Raw genomic sequence first — 20,572 nt, forward strand, 5'->3', positions numbered from 1 at the left:
ATGAAGCAGGGCGGAGGCACATGTAAAAGGCACATGAATATGACTGGATATTTTTTTTCTCCTTTCTATTCTCCCTTGAGGACATCTCATAAGGTCCCATACACCAATTACTTTAATTTGTATATGTGTGCGTGTGTGATACTCTGTGTACGCACCTCTGTGTCTGTTGGTTGTTTTGTCGAACATAAGCATGGCATCGTCAACCTGGCGAGAACAAAAGCAAAGACTTGGATGGGCTTCGACATCAACACACACACATATCATTACACAGCATGGGGTGCTATTGTCCCTCTTTAGCATTGGAGCAAGAGGGGAAAACAGATGGAGAGGGTGGAGGGACAGGGAGGGGTGACAGGTGACAAAGGAGAAAAGACAGAATGAGGTCCAAAAAAGTGATGACCGCTATGTGTGTGTAACTTGAAATCCACACTCTTTCTGTGACAATCTGGAAGAACCACAAACAATAAGACACTTCAGGAAATTCTTCTTTCTTTTATACTCTCATTCATTCACTTGCTGCTTGTCTTTCTCCACGAAGTTTGCAATTGCCTTGGAGACGCTGTAAAGAATTTCAATTACAAGAACACACCTCCCCCAACCTCATTTCAATAGAGGGAAAAGGCGAGAGAAAATGAGAAACTGTAATGCTGAATAACGTGAGGATCAAAAGAGGAGAAAGTTTTGACTGAACATGGAAAATTTGCTGACAAACACTTTGCATCTGAAAGAGTGTGAATAAATGTGAACAAGGGGCTTTGTCAACATGCACTCCTTTTCCTCTCCTCCTTCTACTTTCCTATTCGCACTCACTCCACTGCCCCATTCATATTCCACCTCCTCCCCTTTTCAACCACTACCCAATTCCCCCCCCTGCCCCCGCCCCCGCCCACACAACCACCACCACTACCGCGCCTGCCCTTTGCTGGCAGGAAACTTTTGAAGCTTCTGCTCGAGCTCTGACTGTGTCGGGACCACTCATGTAGTCAGCTTACACACGTCTTACACAAAGTAGTTGCTTGTTTTTACAATAACCAGAGAAACTCCCCACAGATTTTTTAAAATGATGATGAAGTGCCCTTAGAAACAGATAAATACTGTCATTTTGTACAGCATTTTGGAAACAAAAAACATAGTTTTGAAAACAGAGCTCTAGTTTTACAACCCCAATTCCAATGAAGTTGGGATGTTGTGTTAAACATAAATAAAAACAGAATACAATGATTTGCAAATCATGTTTGACCTATATTTAATTTAATACACTACAAAGACAAGATATTTAATGTTCAAACTGATAAACTTTGTTTTTAGAAAATAATCATTAACTTAGAATTTTATGGCTGCAACACGTTCCAAAAAAGCTGGGACAGGCTCATGTTTACCACTGTGTTACATCACATTTTCTTTTAACAGCATTCAATAAACGTTTGGGAACTGAGGACAATAATTCTTGAAGCTTTGTTGGTGGAATTCTTTCCCATTCTTGCTTGATGTACAGCTTCAGCTGTTCAACAGTCCGAGGTCTCCATTGTCGTATTTTACGCTTCATAATGCGCCACACATTTTCTATGGGAGACAGGTCTGGACTGCAGGCAGGCCAGTCTAGTACCCGCACTCTTTTACTACGAAGCCGCGCTGTTGTAAAACGTGCAGAATATGGTTTGGCATTGTCTTGCTGAAATAAGCAGGGGCATCCATGAAAAAGACGTTGCTTGGATGGCAGCATATGTTTCTCCAAAACCTGTATGTACCTTTCAGCATTAATGCTGCCTTCACAGATGTGTAAGTTACCCATGCCCTTGGCACTAACACAGTCCCATATCATCACAGATGCTGGCTTTTGAACTTTGCGTCCATAACAGTCCGGATGGTTCTTTTCCTCTTTGGCCCGGAGGACACGACGTCCACAATTTCCAAAAAACAATTTGAAATGTGGACTCGTCGGACCACAGAACACTTTTCCACTTTTCATCCGTCCATCTTAGATGAGCTCTGGTCCAGAGAAGCCGGCGGCGTTCCTGGGTGTTGTTGATAAATGGCTTTTGCTTTGCATAGTAGAGTTTCAAGTTGCACTTATGGATGTAGCGCCGAACTGTATTTACTGACATTGGTTTTCTGAAGTGTTCCTGAGCCCATGTGGTGATATCCTTTACACATTAATGTCGATTTTTGATGCAGTACCGCCTGAGGGATCGAAAGTCACGGCATTCAATGTTGGTTTTCGGCCTTGCCGCTTACATGCAGTGATTTCTCCAGATTATCTGAACCTTTTGTTGATATTATGGACCGTAGATGATGAAATCCCTAAATTCCTTACGATTGTACATTGAGGAACATTGTTCTTAAACTGTTCGACTATTTTCTCACGCACTTGTTCACAAAGAGGTGAACCTCGCCCCATCTTTGCTTGTGAATGACTGAGCAATTCAGGGAAGCTCCTTTTATACCCAATCATGGCACCCACCTGTTCCCAATTAGCCTGTTCACCTGTGGGATGTTCCAAACAGGCATTTGATGAGCATTCCTCAACTTTCTCAGTCTTTTTTGCCAACTGTCCCAGATTTTTTGGAACATGTTGCAGCCATAAAATTCTAAGTTAATAATTATTTGCTAAAAACAATAAAGTTTATCAGTTTGAACATTAAATATCTTGGCTTTGTATTCAATTAAATATAGGTTGAACTCAATTAAATATAGGTTGAACATGATTTGCAAATAATTGTATTCTGCTTTTATTTGTTTAACACAACGTCCCAACTTCATTGGAATTGTGGTTGTAAAATTCACACATTAAAGGGTGTGTTTTAAGTATCCATCTGAACATGCGTCGTCACATTACAGTCAAAACAGTAATGGCAGAAGACAGCACATTAGTAGCATTTGTGCTTCCAACACGTCAACAGCAAAGTGTACATTTTTAATGCATCGCGCCACTGTGTCCAGAGCAGTGTCATTGCTTACAGTATGCCAACTGAGTGCGTAGTGTTTCTTGACAAAGTGCCATCAATCTGCTACTGGAATGATAAGCATATTAGTGTTTCGGTTGTTTTTGTAGGTCAATGTCAACTGAAATCATTTTTCCAACGTCGTCCATTGGTGAAAATGCAAAGACCGACTGTGTCACAAGGCGACACAGGTGGAGAATGACTAAATGTCTATTTTCATTTAGCTACAGCAGCACTGAAACTCAAACCAGTGTAACGTGAGTGGCAGAGGCCTCAGGACAACCAGGCCATCTGATTTCTAACCCTTACTTCAGATGATGAACACACTCCGCACTTGAGATATGTATGTATGTAAGTGCGTTTGACCCAACACAATTGAAAAAGTTTGCAAGCTAGATGTGGTGATGACGGAAATGGAGGGAACCAAGGTTGCTACTGCAGTCTCCGTGACCCTTTTGACTCCCATCCATCTCAATATATGGCACTAACACACACAGCGCCCCCTCCTCCCGCAGTCCTTCATTGAGTTTATTCTGTCCTCCCCTACTTTCCACTATTCCAAACTCAATGACACAGCAGAGAACCCAGGGAACAGGGCAGTAAGTAGACAGCTGCAAGACATGTTATCATAAGACTAGTGTTACATGAGCAGTTAAAGGCCCTGTTAGCATCAGAAGCATTTATGCTAGGTTAGCATGACAAACAGATTTCGAAGCGGAGGCCGAATTCTTCACACGTACAAACACACAGCCTGAGATGGACGCAAAAACAACATGATGATATTTAATCCAACGATAGCACACCACTGAATTCCCAAGAAAGACAATGGTGCGCTACTATCTCGTTAAAAGGAACTTGTCACGTGTATGATCTTATGCTGCGGTCACACACCAGCTCCTTGCCCTTGCCAAACCCAATAAGAAGACGATTGCCAATGTCCACTACCCAGGGTGCTGTAAGACAATCTGATTGGATAGCTATGGGAGGACTGAGATTGGCTTAGCAGCAGCTCAGTCATTACTACTACTCAGTGTTGCACCAGCGTCATTTTTCTGAAAAAGATCGAGACGTGACGAGATGAGGGTCACCTTAAAATGAGTGCATGTTCTTTTTAGGTGCAGCTATTTGTGTGAAGAAAAAGCATTTAACATAGTAGATTATGAAGGATGGAGTTCACATTTTTCCCCCTGCTTTCTCCTCACATCTCCCTCTTTCATCCTTGCACTCTCTCTCCGGACAGCTCTCTAAACAGGCCAGCAGACAAAGTGTTCAGTCAAGCCTCCTAATTGCTGGCTCACATGGGTGAGTGGAGTCCCAACTTTTCCCGTCTGCCTGTCCATGCTGCATTTTTTTAATCTCTGCCACTCTGTTCTCCATCGAAAACCAATGTGTATCCAGGGTTTAAATATTTTTTTTTTTGCATTGGCTATGGTTCTACGCAAAGATTTTAGCAGTCATTTTGCCTCTGTGGTGCTTTAAAGAGTTCAGAGAGGAATGATGAAAAGCCTGATACAGGGACTTTCTTTGGACCATAACTGACGGTATGAAATGCTAATTATCGAATTACTTGTGAATTGCAGTTTAAAACAAATCTCAGATCACACAGCCGGCCTTGGCAAAAGGAAGGGATGTGGTCACAACTCTCCTTTGGGTCTAAGCAGATTATAGAGGGCCTTCACCTTGGGATTCAGACTTAATGTCTCACACAAACATGCTGCTACATGGCCGCTACAGTAATACAGGCCAGAAGATATTAATATAGAGTAGCTAACATTTATTCAGTACGTAAACCACAAACAAACTTACACATTCGCTCGGTAAAAATATCTGACATATTTGATGAACAGCCATTTTCCTCACTCAGATGAAGCAGAGTAGCATAGATGTGCTTTCAGAAATATGCTTGAAGAAACAAACTTCAGTATGCATCAGAGAGTTGCAGAAAATGCAGTGCATTCTGTGTTTTCTTTTTGAGGCGGTGCCACAGTATGAAAATAAACAGGACACCGAGTCCTACTCCATCCCAACCTGCACCTTGTAACCAGGCTCAGATAATAAACAAGAAATACCTCCTGCTCAGCAGGAATGCACTGTGGGATTGGCGCTACGCATGATACAGCTTCAGTCTCATGTGTCCAAACAGTCCAAATATTCCCTTATTCTGTCGAGTCAGGGCTATCTTTGATATGAAAGTGTGTAACCACCAGGGAAAAGTGATTCGAGAAACCATGGCACGTGACACAAGCACCTGTAAAATGAGTTAGCACGTGTCACATGTAATGCAGCTCGACTGCGACCCACAACACGACAAATGGTTTGTTTTCAAGACAACAATCTAGTATAAAGAGAGATTTTTTTTTCTCTTTTGTTTTTTAAATAACTGCAAAACCAACTGAAAACACTGTAATATGTATGCCAGGCCAGTAGTGGGCAATATCAGTTTGTAAAGAAACCCATAAGAGTATGCACACTGCCTGTTTGTCCTCTCAGGTTATCCAAAACTGTCTTTTGATTATCCTCTTTGTTTACATGTCAACAACCTACAAAAAACTAGAATGTTTTTTTTAAAGGTTTCATGATAAAACTACAGCGTAGTCAAAATGAACCTCGTTGACATGTTCCTGTGAAAACGACCAAATATGTTGCAGTATGTATGCTAGGACAGTAGTTACTGATCTCACTTTGGAAAGAAAAAATGTGCATGTACACCAACTGTCTATCCAAAAACTAGGGCTGCGCATGACTTGGTGGTGACTTAAATTGGGATTCGAGTGGGCATGAAAAAGCGATCAGAGAATCAGAATCTTCAGACTCCAATCAGAGCGAATCGAAGAATATTATACTCCTTACTTTATTCTGACAAGAGCTCCAACTGCTGACACGCCGCATTTGTTTAAAAACAAATACAAAATATTTCTTGATGTTTTAGCCTATATGTGTATGGCTTTTGCCATTTTGACTTACTGCAGATAGTTTCTGCGCATGTGCGCAGTTTTATTTTGTTGTTGCAGTCATGGATCACGGATGCAAATGGATATAGCTCTCCACCGAGATCTCCGCGGAAGGACGTTTCTGATAGCCAAGCCCGAGGAGCTGCACGGATAGTCACGGCAGCAACACAACCGAAGCCAGAAAGGAGGAAACCACGGCAGAATGAATGGGAGAAAGTTGATCCAACAAAGCTTGGCAGAAGACGAGCTCGCCGGCTAGCCAGCAACTTCGCTAGCTAACTAGAAAGGAGACAGCTGGTCCCAGACAGCGAGGACTTACAGCACGGAGAGAGGCGCAAACCAACCCGGGTTCTACCTTTGGACACGGTACGGTGATGGATCCATTGTAAACTACAACGTAAAAAGAAAAACTTTTCCAGAGGGAGAAGCGGCAGCCAAAACGCGCCAGCGTACTCTGTTTCTGGTTCAATAGATAGTTTTCAAATAATCAAATTGGATTTTTCATTTGTTGGATGATGACATGTCTTTATTTTGGAATAGTACAAGGAGTAATGAGTCAATTCTGATTCAAAAGCCATTCGTTACTGTCAGGGCCCTACCAAAAACATATTTTGAAAGCACTTCATGTGCATAAGTGAGTTTAAAATCTGAACTGTGTAATTACTGCTACAGGATAACTACATAAATAGCTTGACATAAGTGTGTAAATCAGCAATAGGTAAAATAAAAAATATTAACGTGACAGGTAGCAATGCTGCATGGTGCCATTCTTAATAATGACAACCTGTGTACTGAAAATTCCCTTTTCCACCCAAATGCATAGTAATTTTTTAAAATGATGCCTTTTGCATTGTTTCAGTTTAACTATAACATGAAAGTGAAAATACTATACACTTTCATCGGGACCCCAGTGACCGTATATTTGAAAGCAGTACTGTGCAGGTTGGATATTTTAGCAACCTTTACAAATGTGTACCCTCGGGAACTGAACAGAACTGCTTGGTGGTAAAAGGGCTTTAGATGACTTCATTTGAATCAAATCAGAGCCTTAAATACACTTAGAGCCCTGACTCATAGGCCAAGTGAGACAAACAACATACAGTACAAGGCCTTTAGCACAAAGCAATGTCCAATTTTGGATTCTTAAGCAGACTTTTTGACAACAGAACCCCATTACATTTGTTGGATCACTGGCTGCAAGTTCCGGCCTCTTTGTCTACACAAATGTATGCAAGCTCACCTCTCCTCAAAACCAAAACTGTGCCACTGTCACACGCGCCTCTTTCCATTCATGCAAATACACACTTCTCTACAAAAAAAAACAAAAAACACTGGATTACTGTGGGACAATGGGCAAAAGCAGGTCACCACAGCAACAAGCTATGGGACTTGATATGTATGTATGTGTGTGTGTGTGTGTGTGTGTGTGTGTGTATGTGTGTGTGTGTGCGTGCTTGTCTGTCTGTGTCTGTGGGATGAAGAAGGCATCTGTAGTACTGATTTTTGGGGTAAGATGCGATGTATGTTTGATGTAGTGTGTGTGTGTGGGGGGGGGGGGGGGGGGGGGTGGCAGCTGTTGCATTTAACATAGTTAATATAAAAAAGCCTGAAGTCCGTAAAGAGTCTCAGCCCCACACCGCCATCTAAACTATGCTAAGCTAAAAAGTAACCCTGTATTGCATGCAGACCGGATACATTTATGGCCCATCAGATTGGTGTTTTCCCCCCATTCAAACTCACATTTCTTCATCACCATCCCAACATTCCTCCTTTTCTCTGCCCTTCAACCCTTCCGAGTTCCCCTCCCTCTCACTCTATGGGGGGTTGCTTCTTCCCTTTCAGTCCCCCGCCATCTCCCTCACCCCTTCCCCTGCCCTCACTGCTTTTTCCCCCCCTCTTCCTCCCTCTCCCTAGCCACGCATCTGTCTCCACAGCATGTGTTTGCCTTGCACCAAATTTCATTCAAAGAACCAGTACACTGAATGAGATATGATTAAAAATTGCACAAAATCAGACAATTAATTATATCTAACCCACTACACATTGAACGCGTTCCCTCTCTTTTGTTTATTTGACAGACGTCTACAGATGGAAGAAGTAAAGGGAGCAGAGAAATGTGCTGTAATGTGAATATCCTTTTTTGTGGACAGAGAAGAGGTCAAACATAGAAACAGCACCAAAGGCAGGATGTCATTTATCACAGGTTTACAGTCTACAATTTGAAAGACTTCTTCCTAGTTTACCTTTCCAAATTGGTCAAAGTATTGCTTCACATCTTCAATGGTGGTGTTGACTGACAGTCCTCCGACAAAGATCTTCTTTGTCCGGGTGACCAACTAGAAGCACAGAAAAAGAGGAAAGCATTGTTTTTATCACTTTTCATGTGACTTTTCTGATGTTTTATTTCCTGACCTAATTTCAGTTTCTGAAAGCTTTACTTGACATCCAGGCTAAATGGGTTAAATTTTAGGTGTGTGTGCACAGGTGAATACATGCTGTGTTCCCATTCATGTAAGTGCACAAATATGTCAGTGTGTGTGGGGGGGTGAAGCTGATGGTCAGGGTGGGGGAGGCGGGGTCAGGGTGACAGGGTCACAGTGTCAGGCTGGTCAACTGGACTGCCGCCCCTTTTCGGTCATGTGACCGACGCTAATCCTAACCAACCAGAGCTGACCGATTATGGGTGAAACATGACTTCACCTTTCCATGTGCACTCACCTTTGGCTGAGCACGGCGGGGAAAAGCCACTTTTGGGTCGATCTGTGCGAGAGACATGAAGGAAGATATATTGTATTCAGTCATAGACACATAAGAGCAAAGTCTTAACACGTTTTCAGAGTACTGATTGCAGTGTTAACTTATTAGTAAACTGTGAAAGCTACAGTTCTACTAAAGCAGCATACTAGTGCATTTGGTGCTTTTTATCATCAGTTTATTTTTGAAAGGGGACAATGCAATTTCATAAAACACATGAAGTACACATGGTTAAAAAAGCCAGAATTAGCCAGAAGGCTAGTTTTCATCTGTAGTCCCCTGGCCATGATGTAAAAAAGCAGTAAAATACATCTACAAGACAATATAATACAGGATACATAATCAAACTATACTATTAAGAGAGAATAAAACCATAATTGTTTTGATCATAACAAAAAGACAACATAACATACTTGTCTTTTAGTGTTGGCAGCTATAGGTGTTAACCAGCCACATTTTCAGTTTTTTTGTGAAGGCCTTGTATGTTGTAAGCAGTTTAACCTCCTCAGGTACTGAGTTCCACTCACTGACCAGGCTGACTTACTGAAAGTGCTCCTGCGCAGAGGAATGAGACAGTCACCTCTGACAGAGCCTCGAGTGACACGCTCAGAGCTGTTTCTTTGGCTGATGAACTCAGCCAGAGGAGCTGGGGCCAAATCATGCAGTACTTTATAAATCAAATTTAAATCTGCAAATATGTGAAGACTGTCCCAGTTTAAAAGACTGTATTTTTTTAAAATTGCACAGTGCCTTGGTTTTTTATCCATCACTTTAATTACTTGTTTGTACAAAACTTCCAATGGTTTTTTTGCATTCTGACCAGCCTGGGACCAACTGGTTATGTAATAGTTAAAGTGACTAAGAATCATTGAATGCAGGTACATTTTTGCAGCTTCAGTTGACATTTCATTCCGAATTGAACGAAAATTTGCGAGGTTTAATTTGATATTTTTACACAATTTGTCAATATGGGCTTTAAAGGAAAGGTGTGAATCTATTATTAACCCAAGATATTTGTATTGGCTGACAATTTGCATTTTTTTCTCCATTAACAAGTATGTCGGGGTCAGGTGATACTCTATTTGTTTTAGTGAAATACATGCCTACAGTTTTAGAAACGTTTAGCTGTAGACAGCACTCCTGCAACCAAGTTGTGACACAGGACATTGTATTAGTGAGTTTAGCAGCAATAGTATCTTTGGAGCGACCATGAACAAAGAAAACTGTGTCGTCTGCATACATTACGCACTCTGCTTCAGGGCAAACAGTGGGCAAATCGTTGATATCAAGAATAAATAAAAGGGGGCCCAATATTGATCCCTGAGGGACTCCAGAGGTTAGCCTAAGAGACTCTGATCTGCAGTTGTTAACTGATACAGATTGTGTTCGGTCATGCAGATATGATTCAATCCAGCTCACAGCTTTGCGAGAGAAGTTAAATTTTGAGAGCTTGATAATAAGAACAGAGTGATTTACTGTATCGAAAGCTTTCCTGAGGTCCAAGAACACCGCCCCTACAACTCCACCCTTGTCGAGAGAAGATTTTATTTTCTCAATGAAGAGGCATGTAGCCATTTCAGTGGAATGCTTGGATCTGAAACCAAACTGCATGGCGTGGAGAGAGGGGGAGCTGCTGATTAAATAATGGACAATCTGCTCTGACACCCATTTTTCTGCAACTTTGGAAATGGCCGGAAGAATGCTTATAGGTCGGTAGTTATTCAGAGAAGTTTGATTGGCTAATATTCTTTACACTGTCATTATTTGAGGAACCGTGTACCGGTAGTCGTTTGTAGAAAAATATGTGACGCTAATTTTCATAAGTGACCTTATTCTTTACCTCTCCCTGACACTGATTTACTCATAGTGTAAATAATGTACTGTTTTAAAATAGCGAGCTACAGTCAGAAGCCCGGCCTAAAAACATACAGTAAATCACTATGAAGACATTAAAACAAGCAAAGACTTATTTGTATGTAATAAATCATACTGGCGTTCAATCAACTGACATGTTTTCTTAATAATATTTATTCCAAAAATTGTAATTCAATCATGTGGGAATTGGAAAGTGTAGTGCAAGCAGTTCAAATAGGGAAAATATACCGTAAATGCTGAATATTACCGTTAAGTCCAAATTCCTATTCCCAGCTTGGCCACATTTAAATCAAAGTGAGTGTATTTGTTGAATGGATATCTTCTGGTTGGAAATTACACAAGAAAGCGGTGAAAAGTTACAAAAAATAAAAATATTCTGCATTTCATTTCATTTTTTACATTTTGATTCATAACCCTGAAGGTTTTGAGGAAATTCTATCTTTTACACACTTCCAAAAGGATCTGGGTAACTTCAAACATATTTGCAAAAATATTGTATCGCATCTTACAGTTTTAGGACCTTTAAATTATAAAAACTAAAATGTAAATTTTCTTTCAATTTAAAGTTTCCACGTGCCCTGAATATAAAAATGTATTTATCATCTAAGAATGATCACTATTCCAAGAAACATGTTGTAGTTTAGTCACTGAGCACATATGAAGGACAACACATCCAGAAATAGAATATATGCTAATAGTCAAGTATGGATAGTAGACCCTTGTTGATGCAAGCCCCCCAAACATCCAAACACAGGGGCGTGGTGAACAACATACACATTAGGGTATGAATACTTTGACTTAACTGTTTATATTGTTTTTATTAGAGTATTAATAAACAAATGCATCTCAATATCAAACTAGACGAGTAAGGTGTTCTGGAATCTAAAATGAACATGCATGTAACATTCAGATTTTCAGAAAGATTGTTCACAGTAACAAATCCAGACAACCTCCATTTAGGATTAATAAGATTTGATGTATCCATATTTCGCCCCCGTGGAATGTCTGAGCAGTGGTCAAGGTTATAGATAAAATTAGAAGCAAATGAGTTTTGAATGAGCTGGCCTACAATAATGCTAAATATGCAAAGCCAGTCTGGCATTTCAAATTTGTGTGGAATCTTGTGTTATTCTCACTCAAGCCAACAAGAGACGATTTTTAGGTCACAGAACCTTGTAGTGTATTAAGGTCTTAGGCTTCCATCTTTGTTCTAATAATTGGATGTGTGAAGGGAAACCCCTTGTGTCTCACACAGGCGTTGATATTATATTGGCAACCAAAAGGAGCCTATCAAACAGCGAGACAACATGCACTCGAAAAGTGAGCAATGCGCATGATACAGGAGCGAGCAAGCTTTCCTTCAATATTCAAACTATCTATTCATCTCCCTCCTGTGATAATTCCCAGCTTCTGATGACAACTCTTCAGACCAAAATATCCTTGGAGGACCTTTAAGTGTCTTTGCGGCCACTTGGAGAGCACAAGGCTGGGTAACTACCATGCAGCAGCAGTGCCCTTGGGAGGGATTGCTGGGTGACTTTGCAGCAAGTAGGACAAAGACAAGAAGCGTTGTGTCACCTACAGCTGGTCCAAGCCTGGAGACAGCATATACCAAGGTGACAAGGACACACAAAAACTATTGGCAGAAGAATGCGGGGACAAGAAGTGACCACACGACATTCCTTCCAGGATTTTCATCTATTTAATATAGGATTACCAGCTCAAAGATTGAAGGTGCCAATAATCTCAGCATCTTTCAAAATATGTTCTCACTAAATTAAGCATTCTCCTTGATGCGAATGGTTTGACAAAATGGCCCAAATTCAATATTTAACCGCTTAGAGCAAAGGTCATGAGGTGTGACATGATAACAGAATAAGTAAATTGTGTTTATGGGAGTATAAAACAAGAAGGTTCCAAATGGAAGAGACACGGCTCACACGGCAATGTTTTTAATGGCACTGATGCGAGCACAAAATCCAACGATTTGTATCCAACTTATTGCAGGGTGGAGTATGGATAAAATTATCAATTATTTATTGAGTTATCACAGGGATTGTTACATTACATATTTTTAATGTAATGATAATATGCAGATCTAGGAATTAAATGTCTAGTGTTCCTGTTCGGGATGGGCATTTGACTAAATTTATCTTATTTAAAATCAATGATAAATTAGATTTTTTTTTTTTTAATGGGATTTGAAAATCTTTCTCTGAATGTACTCCTGCTTCCGTGCCAGTGTTGTATCAAGCAGAATGGTGGATGTAGTTTAAATGATAAGGAACTCTTAAAAACAGCCTACAATACAAATGGTTATCATCTATGACTAGGTTAGCCCTAATGCATCTTATTGTACTGCTACTATGGCTACAGTCATGCCATGCTGTTCAAAAATCATTCCACTTCAGCGAGAAAACAGAATGTATCTTACATATAATTTCTACAACTGGCCGTACTCAGAGGAAGGCTATGATAAATGAAAACTAAAGCATCTATTAAGACTGCTGGATTAGCCTTGAGGAAGACAGACAGGCCGCAAAAGCACAAGTAAAATGGCTTAGCCAGGTCACTGTTTGCAACACTCAGAAATAGCTCCTCACGTCTTGAATAGAGAGGCTTGACATTTGAGAAGTCTCTCGACCATGTAACAGTCAACTTGTGAAAATGTGTCTAATCGTGTACAATGTGTTGAAGAAAGCAATTCTTCTTTTACGAGAGTTATAACTGAGTGTTCTCGTAATGCTCTGAATAATACCCAACCTGTGCTCCAGCTATGCAGCAAAGTGACAGCAATATGATTTTTTTTCTACAATCTACAGCCAATAGTCACCTCACATGGCCCAGTGTGATCACCAGTGAAACAGACTGAAAAGAAATTGCAAAAAAAAATAGACGTCAAACCAACACATAAAACACCTGAGGAACCCCCCCACCCCCAAAAAAAGAACAATTATATCCTATACTCTAATAGGTAAAATTAAGAGGGGGACGGACAAAAGAAGAAAATGCACAGGGAGAAAGAGAAAGCATTAATTTGGAAAACAGAGTCTGCTCATGAGAAAGTGGGCCTGTCCAGTGTAGCGGTGCAGCGAGGCCGTCTCAGCAGGCAGCCCCTCTGATTTCATTAATTAACAGGACAAAGAGTACAAAACAGATGGGCCCGTAGAGGAACTGGGGCTCCCGTTCTACCCCCCACAGCCCCACATAATATATACACACATGTACACAAGCATCCGGATAATGTAACACCAACATAAGCACTAACGCACATACCCATACTTTGACTTGCTCATCACTTTACCTCCAAATGTATAGTGTGAGTAACCTGCTACTACGTAGCAAAAAAATGGCAAACAAACAGAAGGCACCACTGACTGTGGCGTTATCACATTAAAATAAACAAAAGCTATGGGCATAATGAGACAAAAGTATAGAGAGAGACTTAGTTTGGACACAGCGGGGTCAGTCTGCACAGCTCAACAATGGCACAAGTAATTAGTTAACGAAGCTTACTAATGAGGACCCCCACTCCAAATTTACCAAACCAAACCCCTAACCCCCTGTAAGCCAATGAGAGCCTTGCTTTGCTAGGCTGGGCAATCAGGCCTGCATTCTAATAGTGGCGTGCACATGTAGCGTCTGGAGCCACCTTCAGAGCCAGTCCAGGCTTTATCCGCAGATCTGAGGCCGTGCATGAACCTCAGAAGCCCAATCCAGTTTGTTTCTTTCAATCCGATTAGTTGCTTTTCAGATCTATACTAATTACAGCAATCCTCCCACCCTCCTTTTCTCTTCCACCTTCTCCATCCCCCTTGTTCCTGTCCTGACCACGTCAGCATTAACTGCTAATCTCCAGTAGAACTTGGGCCAATAGCCAGCCTCTACTAACCAGGTGTTAGACCACTAGAGATGTTCAGTGCCACTGGTGCACAGCAGCTGGTTCAAGCATATTTATGCAGTTTCAATATGTGGCTGCAGATGAAAGCATTTGTGCCATACGGACAAAAGCAAAAAATATATATATCAACAACACTGCACCTTACTTGAATTAAAGGTCCAAAAGTCATATTACCTCTAAGTATGTTGTGTTTTTCTCACTGCATGTATGTAGTTTTGCATCAAAATTATTTCAATCAATTTGTAAGATAGTTTGTGGAGCACAGACCCCAGGATTCTTTATTTTGTTGTTGTTGTTGTTAACATCACAAGAGTGCTATATTTCAACATGTTTCGGTGCCATTCTAGTTTAAGACTCATTTACTGACTGATGCTCAGTGTCCCATAGATTTTGCATCATAAATAAACAAATTAGCGAGCAGGCAGTAACTACATAAGGTCTGCTGTAATATTAGTCAGAATTACACAGAATATGTTTTGCTGCAAGAAGCATAAATGACCCTTTATATAATTCAAACATACTGTAGAAGATGACTATTAGTAATACCACAATGGAATCTAAAATAATTCCAACTAAATCCACGTGTAGTCAAAGTGGAGGAAAAAACACTGATCTCACCCCTTCTCCTTCCCCTAACTACTTCCAGTGAAGTCTTTCTCCCGAGAAAACAAATACCAGTTGTGCCCTTCTCCTGTGTCCAGAAAACAGCACACTACTGCCCTAAGGCCATTTTCTGCCCTGGCAGGAACTCTAACCAGCAACAACCTCACTCTAAAAACAAAAAATGACAACCTATTTGTTGACATTTTACAGTAGTTTGGATGCGCAATCAGTCCACACTGTTGATGACCTGTCGCCCATCTTCTAATACAATGCTGGATGTAACAAAACTGTAAATGTTTAATACCACACAACCAGTTGTGTCTGCAGTGTTACGGACCTTGCACCTGTAGTTTACTTACACAGGCCACAGCACCGTGTCGATGTATTCTATCTTTGTCATGTTTTGTATCTAAAAGCATATTTTCTCGCACACCAAAGATTTGGCTTCAGTTGTAAATGGCCGAGCTTCAAATAATTTTTACCCGTTCCAGGAAGGAAGGTTTGTCTCTCATGTAATTCCCATCAAACTGTGCAGGGCTGTCTGGTCTTGAAGCATGCACACATTGCATATAAAATGTGAATATTGATACCGGTACATATAAAGTGTCTACTATAATTTCTATTTTTTGTCTTATTCATACGTAGTTCTAATAATAGTGAAGCCGTAACACTCATGTCATAACTGACTGTATTTAAATATCCTTTGCAAATTTGATACTTTCATAAAACACCAATTAATAAAAACACAAATTAAACCGAATGAACTCAAAACTGGCAGCTCTCATCTTTGTTCCAAGTGTGTTATTGGATAACTAAACAGTTGTTTACCTAACCAATTTAAGGCTGTGTATGTCACAAATATTGTTATTGTTTAGCCTTTTTAATATATTTCGGTTCACAACAGGACAACGCCTAACAATAACAAGGGTCGGCGAGACTGCGCTTTTAAAAATTTCCTCCTCCAAACAAGCGTTCACATCGCAAGAATACACACATGGACGAGCTCTCAAACAGTAGTTAGATATTTGAAGTACAACTTTACAATTGCTTAGAATTTGATTCCACATGAAAATACAAAACATTATGAGGAAAACACTATTTTGTCAGAATTCCCAGTAGAGCACTCCCACAGAGATATGTAACTCCATCCATCCATCCATCCATTTTCTACCGCTTATCCGAGAGATATGTAACTCTGCAATTTAATTCAAATATTTTCAACTCTTTCAATATCTTCAATTCACAAATTAGCAAACTAACGAGATGTGTAATTCCCGTGTTTGTCCATCCATAGCCGTACTACTACCACTACGACTATGACTACTACACACACACACACACACACACACGCACACATACAGAGTTAGTCTTAAATGAATGCAAAATAGCTGAGAAGTTGTTATGGTGACATAAATCCCAACAGGCTGTGTACGTACAGCACTGTCTCTAGTGGCTGGCGTCACCCCCAGCAACAGGCTTGCTCCAACAACTAACCGACACTACCTTTCTCCACCCCTGGGCCCATACTGTGCCACTCATATTCACTCTCAAATCATCCTGTTGTTACGTGTGTACATGTGGTTAGGAAAGGCCAAAAGCTGACGACCTCCAATCTACATTCACACCTTCATAGAGATTTAAATGGAAGTGTCACAGCATCACACATGTAGGTTGTGTGTGACACATTTCTGAACACTGTTGAGTGCCCACATGTTACATGTGTAGGAGGGGAAATTACATGAACTGTCAGTAATTAAAACTAAACTAGCTGGCATTCACGAGCGTCCCTCCTGACATTCACAAAAGCCACTCTAGAGCTGTTTTCTTTTCTTAAGTTTTTTTTCCCCTCATTGAGGACCACAAGAAAACTTTCTACCGAAGAAAAACTCTGCATAGCATAAACACTGTGAGGGGTTTTGCAGGGGGCTCTGACCCCATTCAGGTCCCCCAGGTAACCATGGCAATGAAGACCAAGAAAGAACGCTTTCATGTCGGCGCCCTGAACCAGGATTTGGAGGGGGAAATGAGCACAGAGAGAGGGGAAGAGGAGGGAGAGAAGGGGGGGGGGGGGTGCTCTACAAGCCATACGGTGGGTGGCTAGATACACTGAGGGGGAAAACACGCAACACACATCGGAAAAGCTACAATAGTGAGTGGCACCATAAGAAAAAGAGGTGGGCCTCACTGTTTTGGAGTCCAGCTCGTGTCTGTTTTGGGCCAGCACCTTTTCCACTCCGGCCTGGTCTGCGTATGTGACGAACCCAAACCCCCTGGGAGGGATAATAAAGAACATATCTTCAACTTAAATCCCCCCCTCCCCACCCCAAATGCAAGAAGAGAGCATGCATGGGTCCAATCCGGTGATTGGATGATGGGGTGCACACGCCTCCTGCTTACCTCGACCTCTTGGTGACGGGATCGCGCATCACCATACACTCCTTCACCTCTCCAAATTTGCAGAAGTAGTCCTTCAAGCCCTCTGTAACACAACAATCATTTTGCGTATGAGATGGTGGGATAGGCAAACTGTACATGCAACCATTAGGGATATAGCAGCTCTTTTAGGACCCACACGACCAACGCTGCACTTGGTGTTAATTGTTGTTTAGACACCATTGCAGTCAGTATAATAATAAGATGTGTGTGTGTGTGGGGGGGGGGCATAGTGGCGGGAATAAACAGTGTGCTGCGCGCATGGCTCCTGCGAGGGTGCACGGAGAACTGCAGTCAGCAAAACAACACGCCAGCGTGGCCATCAATATGTAAACCTGCAATCATTACATATTTCAGGTGGTGTTTAGATGGAAAAGGACACACAAGTCGCTCACTGTGTCTGGATGTGTTTTGCAGCGTTAATCTCCTCGCGTCTCGGCAAGACTAAATCCTAAAAGCTGATCCTCATTGAACAGAAAGGGACACATTGAACTATTTGCAGTTTATTTGCAACTCCGTGGAATACGTGAGCGTAAACACGCACACATAGGATAGCTGCGTGCGTGTGCAGAAAGTAGCGTGCGGGACATCTCACCTTGTGTCGTCTGCCAACTCAAACCCCCGATGAACATTTTGCTGAATGGGAGAAACACAAGCAGTAAGTCACATAGGCAAACACGCGTGTTCTGTACAAGCACAACACAGCAGCGATACGAGGATTGAAAAGTGGGCTCGGTGCGTGCGATATAGCCTCATTAAAGTGAGACGAAAGCATCGGCCATGTTGCGAAGTCACCGACGGGCCAGTGGGGCCGTTATAATCCCCAAGAGGACGCAAAGGGTGACTTAAAAGGGAGCCAATTTTTCCGTTCATGGTGCAGAAGTTGGAGCAAAATGTGGCCTCCCCGGGGAAGATGGATGTGGAAAGGAAAAGAAAGCGTCTCCTCCGCTCACCGGATCCATCCCACACACACAGAAACACGCACGCACGGCGTGCTTGTCTTTTGTCTCGGCTCCGCTCCCGCACTCAACTCAACTTAAAAGTCCAAGGTGAACTCGAACCGGGCCGAATAGGCGGAGGCTTTTTACCAGGGGTCGTGGGGGGAGTTGTCCGTGACGGACGACAGGCTGCTTGGGCTCCCTTCCGTGTCCATGCCGCTCTCCGCTGCTGTATTCCCGCACTGAGAGCCAGTGAAGCACCGCCGCTTGCTGCTCCAGACTCAGGGGCGGGCAAAAGCGAGGGGAGGGGAGGGGAAGGGGGGCAGGAGAGGCGGTGGGGGTGGGGTAAGCGTCACACACACGCACACGCACGCACTGGGGAGGAGGGGGGGGGAGAGGCCCCGCCCCCCGCGCGGCCCGTCTTTATTCATGGCGCCATTGGCGCGCTCTCACTAGTGTTTCCCTCCGCTCACGTCATTGGCCCATCACAACATGACGGCCCATGAAGGCGTTTTTGAATATTTCCCCTTTATCTGTACCACAGCCTGTCGAGCTCTCTCGCTCTCTCTCTCTCTCTCTCTCTCTCTCGCTGTGTGCAGCGTTATCATGAAGAAGAGGCCATCATTCCCTGCATTTTGCGAGAATAATCTAGGGGTTATGACGTGGAACAACAGTGTGGACTATATTTAATGCAGTTATATTTTTGTTTTGATGCATTGCTGAGGGAAAATCATGGTTTCCTGTATTTCAAGGTCAAGTGTATGGTGGACTGAGGCTTCTCTAATGTGGAGTTTGCTCCCAAAGACAACATGACTCTAGGAAAACATCTCCTTGGTACATGAAGTCTGCCTTTATATGTCCAGTGGACTGAAAAGGGTCCTTCTTTTTACATTTTGGCGGCAGAGCCAGTTCTTTTTTTTTTCCACAGTGTTTGCGAACATTTTCAGTAGTTTCTTGCATAGCCTTCCATTGACCTTTATTTATAAAACAGGTATACTCATGAGCAGCACGGTGATCTCATGGTTAGGATGTCTGCCTCACACAGGTTGGGTTGGAACCTCAGCTCAGGCCTTCCTTCCTGTGTGGTGTGGAGTTTGCAGGCTCTCCCCATACTTGTGTGGGTTTTCTCTGTGTTCGCCGGCCGACCCCCACATTCTAAAAACATGCAAGGTTAATTGAGAAGTAAAAACATGAAAATTTAAGTGTAAATGGTTGTGAGGTGGCGACAAGTCAAACCCACCTCTCAGTGAACGTTAGGTGGGATTCGCACCAGCTCACCCATGACCCTAATGAGAACAACCGCTACAGAAAATGAATGGATGCATGGTTCTGGTTAAAATATTGCATGTTTTTGTCATTCAGAGTCATTCACGCTTCGGTTTTAGAATGTGACAACAGCCAACCCTTGGCAGAGGTCTGCACTTTCTGAGTTATCTTGTTTCAGTACTGTGCACTTCTTCTTTATCTTTTGCTCCCTGCCCCCTGGTCAACTGAAGACTTTAAATTGTCTCCAGGTCTCATCCAAAGTCAGCTTGGCTGGGACAGGCTCCTGGTCACCCGCGACACAACATTAGGTACAGCTGCACAACTAATGAGATCCAACACAGGTACCACATCAGAAATTCTAGTGTTCATTTTTTATTTACCCTGTCAAACGTACAGTATTAACTTTACAATATATCTCTCCTCGCTGTGGTCTAAATATGCTGTGGTGTTTCTAAGAGTACGTACGCCAAGCTAACAACACTTCGGGGGCATACAGAAGACCTCTCAGTATGATGCACTGCAGTTCTCCACTACCCCCAAAGTATAACCACAGTAATAAACATACTGTTAAATGAATGTACAGTAGGATCCTATTATCCACATTTTAGACTGACACAGACACTCGCCTAAAATTCAGTTGGCACAACCCACCTGATTTGGATTAGCCTTCTAGGTTGCTTTTCTTATGTCAGTTGCTTTTATGAATGTCTCTCACTCGAAGTCAGCTGGGAGAGGCTCCAGGACACCTGCGACGCAAATGAGAATAAGCGGTTTAGAAGATGGATGGATATATATACATGTATTGGCCTTGTTGTCTGAGTGTTGTACTCTTCTGCCTGGTGCTTTTGCATTATCGACCCAGTGTGATGCACTGTGATGTAATCGTATATGATGTAAGGTTATTCAACA

General features: G+C 42.1%; 1 protein-coding gene across 2 annotated transcripts in view; it reads right to left on the minus strand.

The window, feature by feature from the left end:
- Positions 1-18,693, minus strand: part of LOC133483693 (RNA-binding protein Musashi homolog 1-like) — a 28,619-nt gene extending 9,926 nt beyond the window's left edge. For both annotated transcript variants that reach the window (XM_061785235.1, XM_061785234.1), the window contains exons 1-7: positions 18,548-18,693; positions 18,055-18,095; positions 17,424-17,505; positions 17,212-17,296; positions 8,612-8,653; positions 8,137-8,229; positions 156-204 (exon numbers count right to left, since the gene is read on the minus strand). In XM_061785235.1, the coding sequence (XP_061641219.1) occupies positions 156-204; positions 8,137-8,229; positions 8,612-8,653; positions 17,212-17,296; positions 17,424-17,505; positions 18,055-18,095; positions 18,548-18,612 (457 nt within the window). In that variant the 5' untranslated portion in view covers positions 18,613-18,693. The remainder of the gene's footprint in view (positions 1-155; positions 205-8,136; positions 8,230-8,611; positions 8,654-17,211; positions 17,297-17,423; positions 17,506-18,054; positions 18,096-18,547) is intronic.
- Positions 18,694-20,572: the final 1,879 nt, after the last annotated feature.

This window comes from Phyllopteryx taeniolatus, chromosome 9 (assembly GCF_024500385.1).
Source record: "Phyllopteryx taeniolatus isolate TA_2022b chromosome 9, UOR_Ptae_1.2, whole genome shotgun sequence".
Taxonomy (NCBI): domain Eukaryota; kingdom Metazoa; phylum Chordata; class Actinopteri; order Syngnathiformes; family Syngnathidae; genus Phyllopteryx; species Phyllopteryx taeniolatus.